General features: G+C 46.6%; 5 protein-coding genes across 5 annotated transcripts; 2 read left to right on the forward strand and 3 right to left on the reverse strand.

Annotated features, from left to right (window-relative positions):
- Window positions 1-2,741: 2,741 nt before the first annotated feature.
- Window positions 2,742-5,057, forward strand: KD926_011171 (NADPH-dependent FMN reductase Lot6; the record flags this gene model as incomplete). Its single annotated transcript, XM_053103425.1, has 2 exons — window positions 2,742-3,303; window positions 3,679-5,057. The coding sequence occupies 2 exons, from the start codon at window positions 2,742-2,744 to the stop codon at window positions 5,055-5,057; spliced, it is 1,941 nt and encodes a 646-aa protein (XP_052953213.1).
- A 703-nt stretch (window positions 5,058-5,760) lies between these two features.
- Window positions 5,761-7,128, forward strand: KD926_011172 (MCT family MFS transporter; the record flags this gene model as incomplete). The annotated part of the gene is made up of 3 exons (XM_053103426.1): window positions 5,761-5,915; window positions 5,971-6,112; window positions 6,166-7,128. 3 exons carry the CDS (start codon window positions 5,761-5,763, stop codon window positions 7,126-7,128), a joined length of 1,260 nt encoding a protein of 419 aa, XP_052953214.1.
- Window positions 7,129-7,909: 781 nt separating this feature from the next.
- On the reverse strand, window positions 7,910-8,899 carry KD926_011173 (uncharacterized protein; the record flags this gene model as incomplete). Its single annotated transcript, XM_053103427.1, has 1 exon — window positions 7,910-8,899. One exon carries the CDS (start codon window positions 8,897-8,899, stop codon window positions 7,910-7,912), a length of 990 nt encoding a protein of 329 aa, XP_052953215.1.
- A 1,270-nt stretch (window positions 8,900-10,169) lies between these two features.
- On the reverse strand, window positions 10,170-10,889 carry KD926_011174 (uncharacterized protein; the record flags this gene model as incomplete). The annotated part of the gene is made up of 1 exon (XM_053103428.1): window positions 10,170-10,889. The coding sequence occupies one exon, from the start codon at window positions 10,887-10,889 to the stop codon at window positions 10,170-10,172; it is 720 nt and encodes a 239-aa protein (XP_052953216.1).
- Window positions 10,890-12,051: 1,162 nt separating this feature from the next.
- Window positions 12,052-12,369, reverse strand: KD926_011175 (uncharacterized protein; the record flags this gene model as incomplete). The annotated part of the gene is made up of 1 exon (XM_053103429.1): window positions 12,052-12,369. The coding sequence occupies one exon, from the start codon at window positions 12,367-12,369 to the stop codon at window positions 12,052-12,054; it is 318 nt and encodes a 105-aa protein (XP_052953217.1).
- Window positions 12,370-15,315: the final 2,946 nt, after the last annotated feature.

Genomic DNA, 15,315 nt, shown 5'->3' on the forward strand with positions numbered 1-15,315 from the left:
AAACCCCACTGGTCAAGCAAGGTTTCCATATATGTACTATTTACCTCGCGAATCTTGCTGAGTCCTGGAAGACGCTCTTGCGTATTTCGAGTCTCCAGCACCACCGGAGACTCGTCTTGTGTGTCTTTTAGACCCTGGAAGAAACTTAATAGGGTCATGTCTGTATTAAAATCATCCTCTGCAGTTGTTGCCGACTTCCGTAATTGATCAACCCATTCCGATAAAGAAACAACCTTTATGCCTTCTCCCAGTCGCTTTGAAATGACTGGAAGAAGGTCATTGTTAGATGCGAGTTCCGGATTTGCCAGATGATAATAATCAGTCAACGGACGGGTTTCATCATTTTTTGAGTGTCTCCAAAGCACCAGGTCGGTAAACATTCTTGCAACTTCATCCACCGGGACCCAGTCTAGTATACTTGCCGCCCCCAATGAGTCTGGAACACACCGAATGAATTTGGACGCATCCAGCATGACCGGGAACCAATTCGATCGAGGCCATGCTTTCTGCTTCACAATACGACCAACGGGACCGGTCACCTGACCTAAACGACAAATAGAAGAGCGAGAATGCCCGTATACTTGCCGCCCTCTTCAAGCAACAGACTAGCAAGCAGTTTGCTCTGCCCGTACCCGGTTTGGGCGTGTTTGGGGTCACTTAGCGGCTTCTCCGGAACTGGACTGTTTTGGTCCCACTGCTTGACAGTCGCTATCGATGATAGAAAGAAAATCAGTGGGTTGTACTTGGCGCCGTGTGCAAAAAGGACGAGATTTTCGACTCTCTGGATATTTGGCTGGAAGGACGATAACGGCTGGTTGAAGTTTACCGACCATTGACAGTGCAGAATGACGGTAACAGAGTTGCCCAGTCTCGAGAAGATACCAATATCAAGATCAAGGTTGTCTCTGTCGAGATTTCCCAATAAATACTCCACTTTGGATGAAGAACTGGCCCTTTTGGTATCAGATAATGCAGCTCGATTCTTAGTCCGCCTATCAAGACAGGTGGTTTTCCCAACGCACGGGGCAGCGTGAGAGAGAGTCCAATATATATGATCCGACGAACCCCGTGCTTCCAGTTAGGAGGACGTGAGCTTTCTGATCATCATCGATTGCCCTCTGGGCGTGCTTGCTTGGCTAGAAGCGCTCGTCCAGGTTTCGTGGTAAGGAAACGTCTCGGAATAGGAGCTTTGTTATTGAGCAGATCAGCCAAGTCATCCAAGACACAGGAAATGATTGTGCTCTTGGAAGAGATCTGGCCCACAACATCATTGCAGGTGTATAAGTAACCTGCACACGCATTCGTTGACCAGATGTGTGTGAATATGGACGCTATTGCGAGGTGAGAGCAGCAGTGCCTAATAGATGGTTAAAGACTACTTCTGATACCTGGTCATGACATGGCATACCTTGGACCCTATTCTATTACAAGACAGTGCAAGGAGTAGATGTCTCAAGTCGCTTGGCCCTGGATAGCTACAAAGGTCAGGACTAGTCACCTAGTCGGAGGGATATTCTACTCACGCTATCGGGGTTTCATTACCCCCTTGACCTTTGGGGCGTAGCCCATCCAGCCACCAGGCAAGTTGGTTTATCAAGGCCCTCAAATCGGAATATGTCAAGCGCAAGACCCACTCCTTGGAGTCTCCAAGAATAACTTGATAGAAGGCTACCTTGTCTGGTGAATCCAAGGCGCATCTGTCAATATGATTGAGCAACAGACGCCGTCCGATCTCATCTTGATGAAGCTCGCATTTGTGTTTGGCTGACATGACGATTAACTATAAGGAATTGAAAAGCCATCTACTAGAAGAATAGTTCAATTTCAAACTGATGCTACCCTAGGTCGAGCTTTAAATTTAAACCCAGAAGGCCAGTTGGGGACATCGATTGCGTGCAACTAAATGTACTCGACAATATCTCACGACAAGACCCTGTTTGAAATCGCACATATCCCCGGAAATCTATTCTGACAAAGTGCTCAAGGCTTACAGCTCTCCTGACCGCAAGTTATTGTAGAGTTGAATGACCTCAGCGATGACCAGGGAACCCGGACGTTCTTTGTCACTGACATGGTCATTTCCGCATCTAGGTTTAGCAATGAACCCTGCAAACCGGACTATCCAAACCAAGCACTTTTCCTTACCCGGCGATCCCAGTTCTTCAGGGCTCAAAGAAGAACTAGTTCAATGCGGACAATGCCTAAAATTCCTGACGAAGTTCCCAACACAAAGCGGCGGCTTGTGACCCGGGTAAGATTTCCGGCGAGTCCTAGAAGCGCAACTGAATATCTAGATTCTCGGGAAGCCGAATTAAGGGGGGTGCATCAGTTCTACAGCTTGCAGAAGCATCAGAAGATCCTAAAAATCGGGAATCCTGAAGCCTTGGAATGTGATCGAACCCTTATCGGTGGTAGTCTGGTAGATCAGCCCGACGAAAGGTGCATGTCGTGGCATTTTCGTCAGGGACGCAAGGGTATTTCGCCTTAGCCCTTGGAAGCATCTAGATCCCAGGTCTAATTTTTTAATCATGAATCATGCGCCTGTCTCCAAAGGGTCATGTGCAAGGGGAACATCAAGTGTCTCAGATCTGATATCGCCTGTTCGGAGTTTCTCGGAGATAAATCCAGTCCGTCCGACTCGGAGGTAACTACCCCGACGCAGGGCAGATCGCTATAAATGTGGACCTAAAAACCTACTCCGTACAAGCAAGGCTCTTCCACATGCAATCCTCAATACCGAAATGGCTCCGAAAATTGGTTTGATTATCTGCAGCCAGCGCAATCCACGCGTCGGTCCTCAGGTCGCAGGTTTTGTGCGCCAGACGATCGAACGGGCATTTCCTCCCACGGCTCTTTCACTGATTGATCTTGCCGAGTGGAACCTCACCCTGTGCGACGAGCCAGGGATTCCTTCGCAGATTAAGCCACCCGATGAATATACCCACGCGCATGCCAGGGCCTGGTCGCAAGAAATCGCGGCTCACGATGCCTTCATTTTCGTTACTCCCCAATACAACTGGGGATATCCGGCCAGTATCAAGAACGCGCTGGACTATCTTTATCATGAATGGAAGGGAAAGCCAGCTATGATTGTCAGCTATGGTGGCCATGGAGGAGGGAAGGCGGCAGAGCAGCTGCGTCAGGTTCTACAGGGCTTGCGTATGACACCGGTCGAGAGAACTATTCCCCTGACATTTCCGGACAAGGATGTCCTGCTTCGAGGGGCGTCGGGCGAGGATCTGCGTTTGGCAGATGAAAGCAGCTTTTGGTCTTCTCAGAAGGAAGATATTATCGCAGTGTTTGGTGAGCTACAGAGGATGATCGAGAACTCATAGACCTCAAGGCATGACCGAAATATAAATTTGTGAATATTGAGGCAGAAGAAACCTTCCTTTGTATGTAACAGTGGAAATTAAGCGAACCTGTGTGTATACTGATAAATATAAGCTTGGCAAACTTGGCCAGGGGCTATGTGACACCTTCGACGAGGCGATGTGTGGTATCTTTATAATTCAGTGTCATGTCACCAAACTCTAAGAGCAAAATACTACTTCGTATTCAGCTCTCCCGGTTGCCAGCTGATCTATGGAGCTACAGCTCCAGGGCTATTAATTTAAGCCCGGGAGGGCCTTCGACCTTCCTTTGTTGAAGCGAAAATGGCGTTTTACCGAGTTTTAGCTAATAAATTTAATACCGTGCTGCTGGTATTGGCGACACTGGCAAATGCAGCTAGGATCTCCGAGCGAACCTTTCTTGCGGAAGACACCATCACTCGCGATGTCTGTATCATTGGAGGTGGCGCTACTGGCACCTACGCAGCCATCCGACTGAAGGATCAAGGTAGATCAGTGATTGTGGTGGAAAATAGCGAGTATCTCGGCGGCCACACGGAAACATACGATCTTGGAAATGGTCAACACTTTGACTACGGCGTCGAGGGAGTATTCAACGATCCTTTGTCCCGGAATTATTTTAGGCGACTCGGAGTCGACTGGAGAACATTGCTTCCTGACACGCTTCTCACTGAAAATGTCAACTTTGAGACCGGAATTCGAGTGCCCCCTCCAAACGGTACCCTGAGTATTGTTGCAGGAGCCCTTCTCTATCGCAGCGTCATCGAGAAATACGAATCCCTCCGCGACGGCACTCTCAACCTCCCCGACCCGATCCATGATGATCTATGGCGTCCATTCGGCGAGTTTGTAACCAAGCACCAGCTCGAGGGGGCGTTGAGCTTAATCTTCACCTTTAGCCAGGAAGTAGGCAATCTGCTCGACGTGCCTACCTTATATGTGATCCAGAGCTTCGGGCTTCCACAGATCGACGCCCTTCTACGAGGATTTATGACACCGAGAAACGGGGGAATGGACCTATATCGCAAGGCAGCTGCCGTGCTTGGCCAAGACGTTCTTTTCAGCAGCAGCGTTACTCAAACCGAGAGATCACTCCAATCGGTGCAAGCCATTGTGCAAGGAGCCAACGGCACCACGAAATTGATCCGGGCTCAGAAGCTACTGATCGCCATGCCTCCAACACTCGACAACATCAACACTTTTGATCTAGACGACACGGAGCTCGAGATATTTCAAAAATGGAAATGGAACAACTACTACGTCGCCGTCCTCAATCACACTGGCATTCCCGACGCTCTCAGCGTCATCAACACCCAGCCGGAGAACGGACCCGGAAGTCTCCCACGGACTCCATTCGCCTGGCGTTTGCGCTATCCTGGGGTCAGCGGCTACGTGACCAGCGAGATAATCGGCGACGAGGATCTCACTCCGCGAGATGCAACCGAGCTCATCATGTCCAGTCTCCGCCGGATGAAAGATGCCGGAACTTACAATGTGACGTCGCCAGAGTTGCTTCTGTTAGCAAATCACTCACCCGCCTCACCTAGAGTGTCGGCAGAGGACATTCGGACAGGCTTTTATCGCAAGCTGTATGCGCTGCAAGGACGGCAAAGCACGTTCTATACGGGACGGAGCTTTTGTGCTGATCATTCGTCAATTTTGTGGGCATATACAGATGCGGTGATTGCGAAAATGTTTCCTTAGATGATCACTAAACCGCAGAACCTTTCAAGTTCTAGTACCTTTCTGCATCTATTAGGGAGTTAGTTCTTCGTGATATCTCCATTTGCTGCCATGCCTTGTACCTATTGCTGAAGGGTGCCACAAATATAGTACTTATGGAAAATTGGAAACGCCAAGAGAATCATTAATGCTTTGTCCACATAACGTGTAAATCCTTCAGTCATATATTTTAAGTTCCAATAAACTTGATCACAGCGAGGGGTACGTAAGGGCATGACGAGGCATCCCTGCATACCTCGGGGAATACGGCAATCGCTCATCGTAAATTCGGTTACCAAGGATACTGTGCTATAGTAGGATGGCAAGGGATATCATTTAAAAAGAACTCACGGATCATCCAGCTTTCAATGTTAATGTAATGAAACAACTGAATCGCCCATAATGCAATCTATAGAAAGCGTGAGCGAAAAGTTGAAAGTGACACTCTGATTGGCTCAACTTCCATTTCCCGGATGAGTCAGCTCGTCCGAGGCGCCAAGACCCGAGCCCGAGTCCGGCCCGGGATATTATCTCCTTTGGGAAATCCCCGGACTACCATGCGAAGTACACCGTCTTTCGCGATATCACCGGCTGGAAGAGTACTATATAGCTTCTGTGCCATCTTGAATGGTAACACATGGCTTTTTTGAAATAAATCAGAAACTTTTCAAATAATACCACTACAATGTCCACTAAGGCCGAAAAGCCTATCCCTGTGGACGAGGAGAATGTCCCTCCGAAGCCACCGACATTTCCCGAAGGGGGCTTGAAGGCATGGATGGCAGTTCTTTCTTGCTGGTGTGTGATGTTCAATACATTTGGATACATCAATGCATTCGGGTTGGTGCTTCACTGTCTGTGGTCAACCGATATACTGGGACTAACAACGTGGCAGTATCTACGAGGCGTACTACGGACAAACGCTTCTCAGAGGCCAAAGTGCCTCGAACATTGCATGGATTGGCTCTCTCCAAGTCTTCTTCATGTTCTCATCAGGACTTGTCTCCGGTCCCCTGATGGATCGCTACGGTCCCAAGGTACCTCTTTTCCACCTGACAGGGTCATCCCTACATAGAGCTGACGACGTTAGGTTATCCTGATTTCATGCTCGCTGTTATTCGTAGTATCAGTCATATTGACTAGCCTGTGTAAAGAATATTACCAGTTTATTCTAGCCCAAGGCATTCTGGGAGGTATCACCAACGGCTTGACATACACTCCCACCCTGACTGCCGTCAACCAATATTTCTTCCAAAGGCGTCCTCTCGCAATAGGAATCGCTTCCAGCGGATCGTCTCTAGCAGGGATCCTCTTCCCCATCGCCTTGAATCGCATGCTTCACCGCACCGACCTTGGCTTTGGCTGGACTGTCCGCATCCTCGGATTCGTCATGCTAGCCTTAAGCATCATCGCCTGCGCCTCTGTGACCTCCAACGTCCCGAAACGACGCACCGGACCTCCTCTCCTCCTCGAAGCCTGGAAGCATCCCGGCTATACAATCCAAATCATCGGTCTCTTCCTAGTCATCTGGGCACTTTTTGTTCCATTCTACTTCATCCCCGGCTACGCGCAATCCGTCTCCATCAGCGTCAACCTCTCCTACTATCTAATCGCCATCGTGAACGCCGGGTCCCTCGTCGGTCGACTTCTCAGCGGCGCCGTTGCCAACCACCTTGGTCGATTCAACACGCTATCCGGGGCGTGCTTTATCTGCGGAATCCTCATCCTCTGCTGGCTCCGCATCACCTCACACGGTGGAATGATTGTCTTCTCCGTGCTCTTCGGCTTCTTCAGCGGAACCGTCATCTCCTTGTTCACAGCGACGATCGCCATGACGGCACCTCAACCGAACCAGATCGGGTCGTACATGGGAATGGCGCTGGGCGTGCTTAGTATCGCTGGACTAACGGGAACACCGATCACCGGGGCCATGATCAATAAATACGGCAACTACGATGCGGCGATTATCTTCGCCGGGGTTGCCTCGTTGCTCGGAGCGAGTATAATATTCGCTTCTAGGGTTGTTTTTGCGGGGATGAAGCTGGTTGCTTGAGGGTTGGTTGTGGAATGGAGGACGGGAAGGAGTGAAGGAACGTACATACATGTTAAATGTTTCTTATCTGACAATGATAGATCTAGATAAACAGTAATTATATACAAAACAATATAATTAAAAAACGAAGAAGTGAATTTAACAAACAATATTTAACAAGATCAATCAATCAATTTTAAATAAAAATTAGATTCGCGTCGAAGTTATTGTTTTGGAAAAAAAGAGATCTGGTCCTGGTCTTGGCCGTCGCCCTGCTCGTAGAGACCCGTTCACTTCTCCCCTTGTCGGGGGAGAAGTTCGGTCCGTCTAACTCGTAGGCCGAGTGCCTTGCCCACTAAACTATATGACCTCTTCTTAACAACAATGACATGAACAATAATCCACTCAAAAATTGACTGAACATAAACCAACCCAAACGACCCAATGATACCCTTGAAGACCAAAAAAGCACAAACAAAGGTGAACATTCCAATACGATACTCCTGAAGACTGAACAAACATGAACAAATGAAATGCATCTAAAAATGATTAAGAATGATGCGCTGAAACTTGATACAAAGCTGGGTATATATGAAAGAAAAGATATCAAATCTTCAAAAATCCCACAACACCTGTAATGCTGACAACAAAGGAAATTTTTTTTTTTTTTTTTTTTTCTCTTTTCGTCCTTTGTTCTTTGTTTTTTCAACTCTTCTCTTTTTGCTGATGTCGACTCTGGCAACAAAGAAAGACATGACCAGATAATGAAAAACTCAATGCGGGACAGACGACAAATAAAGTATTATCGCCTTTGTCGCTTCGCTTCCGGCGGGTAGCTTTCGGGTGCAGGCCTTCGCTTAGAAGCACGACCTTGAGGAGGCGCATGGCCTTGGGGTGGGTAGCCCTGGGATGCATAACCCTGGGATGGATAGCCCTTGGTCACAGGGGCCATAGGAGAAGGGAACATATAGCCCGGGGGCATAGGTATGTTCTGTCCATATCCCGGTGGTACAGGTACTTGAGGTTCGTTTGTCTGTAGTAGATATGGCTGTTGTGTACGTGTCTGAGGTGCAGATTTCTGATTTGCGTGTATCTGATGTGCGCGCATCTTCGCTGTTAGTTTTGGATGTGCGTGCTGTAGACGTGCATGATTCTGAGGTGCATGGCTCTGGGATATCAGTCTCTGTGGTTCGCCGTTCTGCAGTCCGTAGTTCTGTGGTCTTTGTACCGACCGTCCATGTTCCTGAAGTCCACGTATCCGCCATGCGTATGTATAGGGTTCACCGGCGTGAGGGGTGTAGCCCGGCGGAACGTATTTCTTAGCAGCCGCACGCGGACAAGTGGGGATATACTCTCTTTGACGAATCATGACATCGGTCTCTATTGCCTGCAATCTTTCTGACTCTGTTGGAAGCTGGCGAGGACCAAGGAAACCTTTGCGGTGCGGCAGACGTGTCCGGCGACAGAAGGTTGGATGCATATGAGGTACAATACCCCTCATGTCCGCGTCTCTCCTTTGTGGGTATAGAAGAGCCCATACAAATTCTTTGGCCTGGTGTCGAGCTGCCTGGTGGCGGTCTTGCACGGCAGTTATGGGTGGAACCCTGACTTTGAAAATCAAGGAGAAGGGACTTCTTTCTTGCGCATTGGGAGCAACATTCTTGATCACGTGGAATCGTCGGTTTTCGAAAAGGCGTTGCAACGCTATCTCATAGCGACTCATGACCGTGGTGTTCATCCAGGGACCGATGTTGACGACGACGTGAAGGATATCGTCACTATTGTTCGACATTTTAGTATATTGGTTGAAAAGGAGGGGAAATCCGAAGTTTATGAGGGAAGATTAAGGGATCTTAGAAAAAAAGTAGTGGTCTAAAGGTAAGCTTGGGGAAGATGCAATTGATTACAGGATTCTTTTGATGGAAGACTCCTCGAACTGATGCTGTATATATAGTATTCGAGGCAGTGATCTCAATTTCGGGACTTTCCTGCATTTCCAATTCCTGGCGGAATCATCCGTTAGTTTATGGGGTTTCTGTTTAACTGAAAGTCCCGACTACTGGGGTTTAAAAGGGATTTTCCAGGGCCTACAGACTAATAAGGAAATCATGACGTACAATGAAATTATAGTGACTACAGTTTAACTGAAAGGTTCCTATATTGTCTAACAAGGCAGTTCAAAGGGATAAAGAAAATTTTCAATGATGCATCAAAAGAACAGTGAATGCGTTTGATCGTTGTTAGATTCTCTTGTTCTCCAAGACCTACCTTAATTTCAGGAAGATTGAACAAGCTTCTGGACTTCGTTGCTGCAGGGTAAAAGTCACCAATTTAAAGGCCTAAATAGATCACGCCAGTCTCGTGGGAGCCAAATCGTCAGCCCAAATGATCACCTGATATGCGACTCACTCTTAAACTGATCTAGCTAGGTGCTCGTTCGAGTCTAATTAAACTGGATACAGCATCGCATAACAGCTACGTAATCCCATAGTATATTGAAAAGTTTCATTCACAATCACCTGAGCGCCTCATTGTATTCCACTAAATAATTATTTTGTTTTTCTGTCTTTTCCGCTTTGTGATTCATTCATGGTTGTCAATTTTCTCATTGTGTGCCCTGGAAAAACGTGCGTTCTAAGGCCAGACACAAAGGTAGGAAATAGAAAGATTTGGGCAGAAAGACCAATTCAAAGGAGGAAAACGGGACTCAGAAGCTTCTGATCCTTTGTTCCTCAATCTTTACAGCCTCAATATTTTTGTCCCAGACTCTCTGACTCTTCTGTTGTAGTTTCCTTGCTCTATGCTCCCTCCAACGTTTGTGTCACAGTCTCATGTGCTTCTGGACCAGGCTAGCTCGAGATCAAGATAACAGCGGCATCGGCGTCATAGTCGATTTCGGCACGAGGGTCCTCGTTCGTGATAGTAACACCGGCCCTAGAGTCATGAAGAGTAGCAGAGGTAAACCCATTCTCATCCCTAGTGTAAGTGACCATATCGTGATACCGAAGGCGGCGATGTCGACGATGCAGAAGGCTGTTTCTATCCTCGACACTGAACTGCCACTATTCTGTGAATTTCTCATCGCAAAGAGCGTCAGACCAAGATCGTGGAGCAATTTTAGTCGTAGGAAGCTGATCAGCATCAAAGACCGGATGCGCCGCAAGTAACTCATTAGGCGATTGGGCTTCTTTACGCTTCTCCGGGTCCAGAATATACTCCACGAGCGCTGTTGCCTGTTTATAAGGACAAGGATTTTCAAAATCCAAAATATCGACGGGGAAACGCAAATGGAAGAACTGAAACACCGATTCAGTAGACCATCTTACTTGATACAAATCTCGTCGATAATCGATACTCTTGAGACGCCGGAGTGCCTCTGCATACTGATCGTACAAGCACCTGAATGGTTCGGGGCCAGTATAGACAATTATATATTCGATCATACGGTTCCAAGGCGAGTCTCTAGCCTCATACGCATCCTTAAACAGGTTCATTTCATCCATCTCTTTCAAGTTAGATGCGGATAAATGCATTTCAGATCCATCAGCATGCTCATCTGGAAATATTGCAAATCCAACCTCTTCGGAATGAAATCCAGATATTACATCAACTTCAGATGTTTCACCAAACTCATCCAAAAACGACGCAATGCCATCTAGGACTTCCGAATTAAGTCCCGGAACTACATCAATTCCATGTTCATCAACATCAGGGGAGCCCGTGTTAACCGAATCCATGGTGTGTGGATCCACGATGGGAAGATCTGTAGCAACTGAATCCATGTTAATTGGGAAACGCGAAAAATATGTGATGCAGACGGCCACGTATAATCGAAGATGAATCGGGGAAAGCAACAAAGAGGACGGTGATCGGGAAATCGACTTGGATGAACACTTGAAGGGTTTTTATCAACTTTGTCCAACGAACTGACGTGGTATGCCACTGTTCCTTGACGGAAAATCCTCTTTTCGCAGAACATTAATTCATTTGCCTAGCAGAAAATATCACTATTTAAGGAATATTTCATGAATTTGTTCAACTGTGTATTCTTGGGGGGGTTGTACTCAACGCATCTCTGCCGGATGGCCGCTCCAGATTTTTATGTCAGGGTAGGTTTCGGGACTAGTATGAGAGCCGGTGATGATCATTCAGACGATCGTGATATCTTTGTAGCTTGGTTGAATTTACGATACAACCTTTTGTACATCCAACCTCAGTCGCGGGTCATGGTTCATCGTGGTATTACCTCTACATCTCGTGAGCGATGTTAGCATCTACACCAACTCCTCAAAGCAGAAAGGCTCATAGAGCGAGACAATCTTGCACAAAAGGGTGGTGGAGGGAGTCAATACGATGCCAATGGGGCTGGCAAATATCCGGATAAGTCTCTCAAATTCGTCTTCCTCTTCTTGAACTTTACTTTGGAGAATACTCACGCACGCCATAAGAACCCTATATACTAATGCAAGCGCTTCAAATCAGGGGGCTTTCATGATCTCCAGATCTTATTTCTCTATAATGTTACGTAGTGCTCTTTCGTGCCCGTTGGGCTCTTTGGTCGGAATATATATTGTTACAGGCCGTGTTTTGCATTATGTTGCTGGAACGAGTAAATTCACACCACAGCTCGAAATCAAAACAGGCGTTAGAGATATGATCACCTAGCAGATCTTGCTATCTCCAAACTTTCCACCATTATCACTCCAGAGTCAAGACACACTTGATGAACGTCTAAGCGTGGCACATTCCTTGGGGACTAGGACTCCCCTCATAGTTGTGTCCAAACCCGCTTGTCTCGGCAATCAAATATCCACTAACAAAAGGCGCGTCTCCGTTGGCTCGATCATAGAGGATTATGGCATAGCTGTTGGTCCTGTGACTATTGTAGGCTGAGCTCATCAAGTTGAAAGAGAGCTCGTATAGCCCATACATCCAAGACTGATCTTACTGGCTCTTGTAGTCGCCACATAAATTCTCGTAGGAGTACTTGAGTCTGGCCATATTTCTAAAGTTCCAGGTGTATGTCGTTCTCTTAGTGAGGTCCGTTTGTTCGGGCAGACGATACTTTCCAACGACGCCATGGGTCACATTGTTTGCGAGAATATAAAGGTGGCCTTCGTAGTGCTTGGCAACAGCTGCGTTGCCATCGAGCCCGAAGTGCGTTATGTTGCCTCTAGTGAGGACTATATCTCCGGGGAGATGTTGGCCTAGATGGTCGTAGAAGTTGTTCGGGCTCTTGTCAATGGAGGTCCAATTCCACATCGGTTGGAAATCGTTCTTTTTTTTTCGCTTTCACACCAAGACCAAGAAGCAGTTATTATTGTTTCTTATGTTATGCCAAACTGTGTACCGACCTGCCTTCCTTACCTCCTCCTTCACGTTACTCTCTTTCCTTCTCTAATTGAATTTCCCCTCCGACCGCTAGAAGCACAAGAAAAACGCTGGATATATATGCTAGGCAGTCCCAAGTGGCAATGCATCCTTGGCTCATAGAAACGTCAATATGTCTTGTAAAATATTTCAAGCTACGAACGGCAAGGAACTACGTCTATTTATCAAACTTTGCTCACCGATATATTATATAGATCTGCCTGTCCATTATTCGGACACTAGATCACCCTCTTCCAGTATCATTATACGCGAAGTAATAGTCGATGCATGGTGGAATCTAAGGATCTATCGTCCAGCTATGCTCACGAGGACCACATTTATTTGACAATTTCAGAAATATTTTACTTACTATTGGCTATCAGAGACTGATCTCAGGAACCTAACCGATGTGTTCATTCATGCAGACCAATGTATCGGTGTAGCTCAGTGACTTTTCGGTCAAAGCTAACTCGGCCCAAGCTCGGAATTCGCTCGGATAGCGTCATGCATGCCTAACCAGCATCAAGCAAGCTCTTTGCCGCGAGCTGAGATTAGATTTTGCAGTCCTACTATATATTCAGATTGTTTCTTTTCTGTCATATCTTTACTTATTCTCAAACATTTGGTCCACCTCTATTTGCATTAACCTATACACCATCCATTAGACTACTATCCACTTCAAAGGTAGGTCGCCACCACAAACTGATATACACATCTCATCTACTAACAAAATAAGGTCCTGATTCCTGAACTAGAGACAACCCAAAAAGCTCGGTCCACTTTTCTCTTCATCCTCCCTAATATGGACCCTCCGAAACACAGCGATATAAAGCTGTCCCTCATAGCAACCCATCATTCCGAACTCACCTCGTCGACATCGAAAGCTTCGTCGACGTCCCTTACGTCAAAGCTACGACATCTATTTGACCGCCATTTCCTTAAGAAAAGGCTCGAATCATGGGCATACCTCATGCCCACCAAGAGCTATCTTAGTGCCGAGTACAATTTCCCTGCAGGCAGGTGGGCTGGGCAAGGCTGTTGATAGTTGCTCGACTGCGACGATAGTGCTTGACCGCACTAGGGGATAATAATTGAAGGGGTAATGATTATGGTAATGATATATACGCTAGTTGTTTAATGGAATAATCAATTGTCCTTTAGTTCGAGAGAGATGTTTCCAAAGATATTATGTCATGTCAATTCTCTACCTCCAGTCTCTTAGTAGTAAGCATCTGTTTGATTCCGCTTATCCTATGACCCGAGAACAGTCAGGTTCTATCTTGGTACCTTTTTCTTTCTCTCTCTCTCTTTTTTTTTTTTTTTGGGAAACTTTTTTTTTTCCCCTGGATTGGGACAAGCTTTTGTCTATTGGACTGGAGATTCAGGAAGGCTTCCTTACGTTGAGGGCTTCCATTGATATAAATCGCAAGACCTCGAACCTATAAGGATGGTTAGTTGATTGTATAAGATTATCAAATAGAAACCCACCTTATTTAGAGTATCGGCGATCTTATGTTCTGCTAGCGCACACGAAGTAAACGTATACGCTCATCAGACTATACTGATTCGGCAGTATCATTCTTCGGTAAAACCTTGATTTTACCAAGTAAATCAATCAGACTCAATTGAATAATATGCGCAAGGCAGGGCACTTGAATAATCGTAGAATCTGTTTTCAGCTGTAGTTCGCGGATTGAATTATTTATTGCTGCGATAAGCGTCTTGTTATTAGACGCATTAGCAGTTGTCACCGCCAGTACACGATCAGTGATTTGATGCTTTTGTAGAATCTGGAGAACAACCTCACCGAGATTTACGCCAGAATGAGTTCCAGCAAGGGGCTCAAACCCAAGGAGGACATCCTGTTATAGCCATGAATGCGTCCTGAAATGGTGAAGTCCAACAGTCAAGCGCAAGTGATAGTTTTGCACCAGATGGGAGCCGTTGTAGTGTCTCTTGTTGATATTCTATAACGAAACTCCGGAGGCGCTCGCGAATTACCTTTCTCGATAGAACGCTTGGTGGTATAGGTGCTAGCCGTGCGTAAGAAAGGAGGTCATATAACTCTTGATGCTCGAGGGATCGGAAGGGTAATTGCGATGTAGTGATGAGATTAAGAATCTTCTGCTCCCATGTTCGTTGTGTAAAGGTAGGCGCTGGTCTTCTCTCGGCCTAAGGGAGAGTGAATTAAGTATTAGCACTGTCATTAAATCTAGGCTAGTTCTAACATACCGCGTCACTGAGTAGTTGATAGATACTACCAGCACCCTTCTTCGGTAGTCGATGTCGGCACCTTGATCCATCGAGATTTCTGTATCGTCGACGTTCCAGTATGATTCGTAGCTGGATGCGCGAGAACTGTACAGCAGCGATTACATATAACGCCTGGCTTTCTATGTTTGGCATTTGCAACTTGTTGAAACCCTTCCCAGCATTTTGCACGATAGCTATCAGGATTTATGTCCCAGTTAATCCGCTTTGACTTGCCGTAGTCAGTGTGAAGCCACCACTTAACGAATTCTGCAGACATCGCTGCCCGCTGGTATGCAGATAATGAACTCGTTGATACAGTCAGGCCTGATTCGCGGAAGGGTATCTGGGCCTGAGATACCGTACGAATTTGAACTCGATTATCCGGAAGGTCTAGTTCTGAATCAAACAGGCTTTCAGAAGGTAACTGACTCTGACTTTGGTGGTGGGAAAGAGAATCGTCAGAAATAAGGTATTGTAGCGCATCTAATGGTAACCCGTCCTGAGTATCGAAGCTAGACGATAGGTGGACGTCGGAGAGCTGAGACATTATAAATTCAGTAAATCAGAACATAGTGTATTGACTGA

Source organism: Aspergillus affinis, assembly GCF_023601865.1.
Source record: "Aspergillus affinis strain CMG 70 chromosome Unknown NODE_90_length_157425_cov_88_179500, whole genome shotgun sequence".
NCBI classification, from domain to species: Eukaryota; Fungi; Ascomycota; class Eurotiomycetes; order Eurotiales; family Aspergillaceae; genus Aspergillus; species Aspergillus affinis.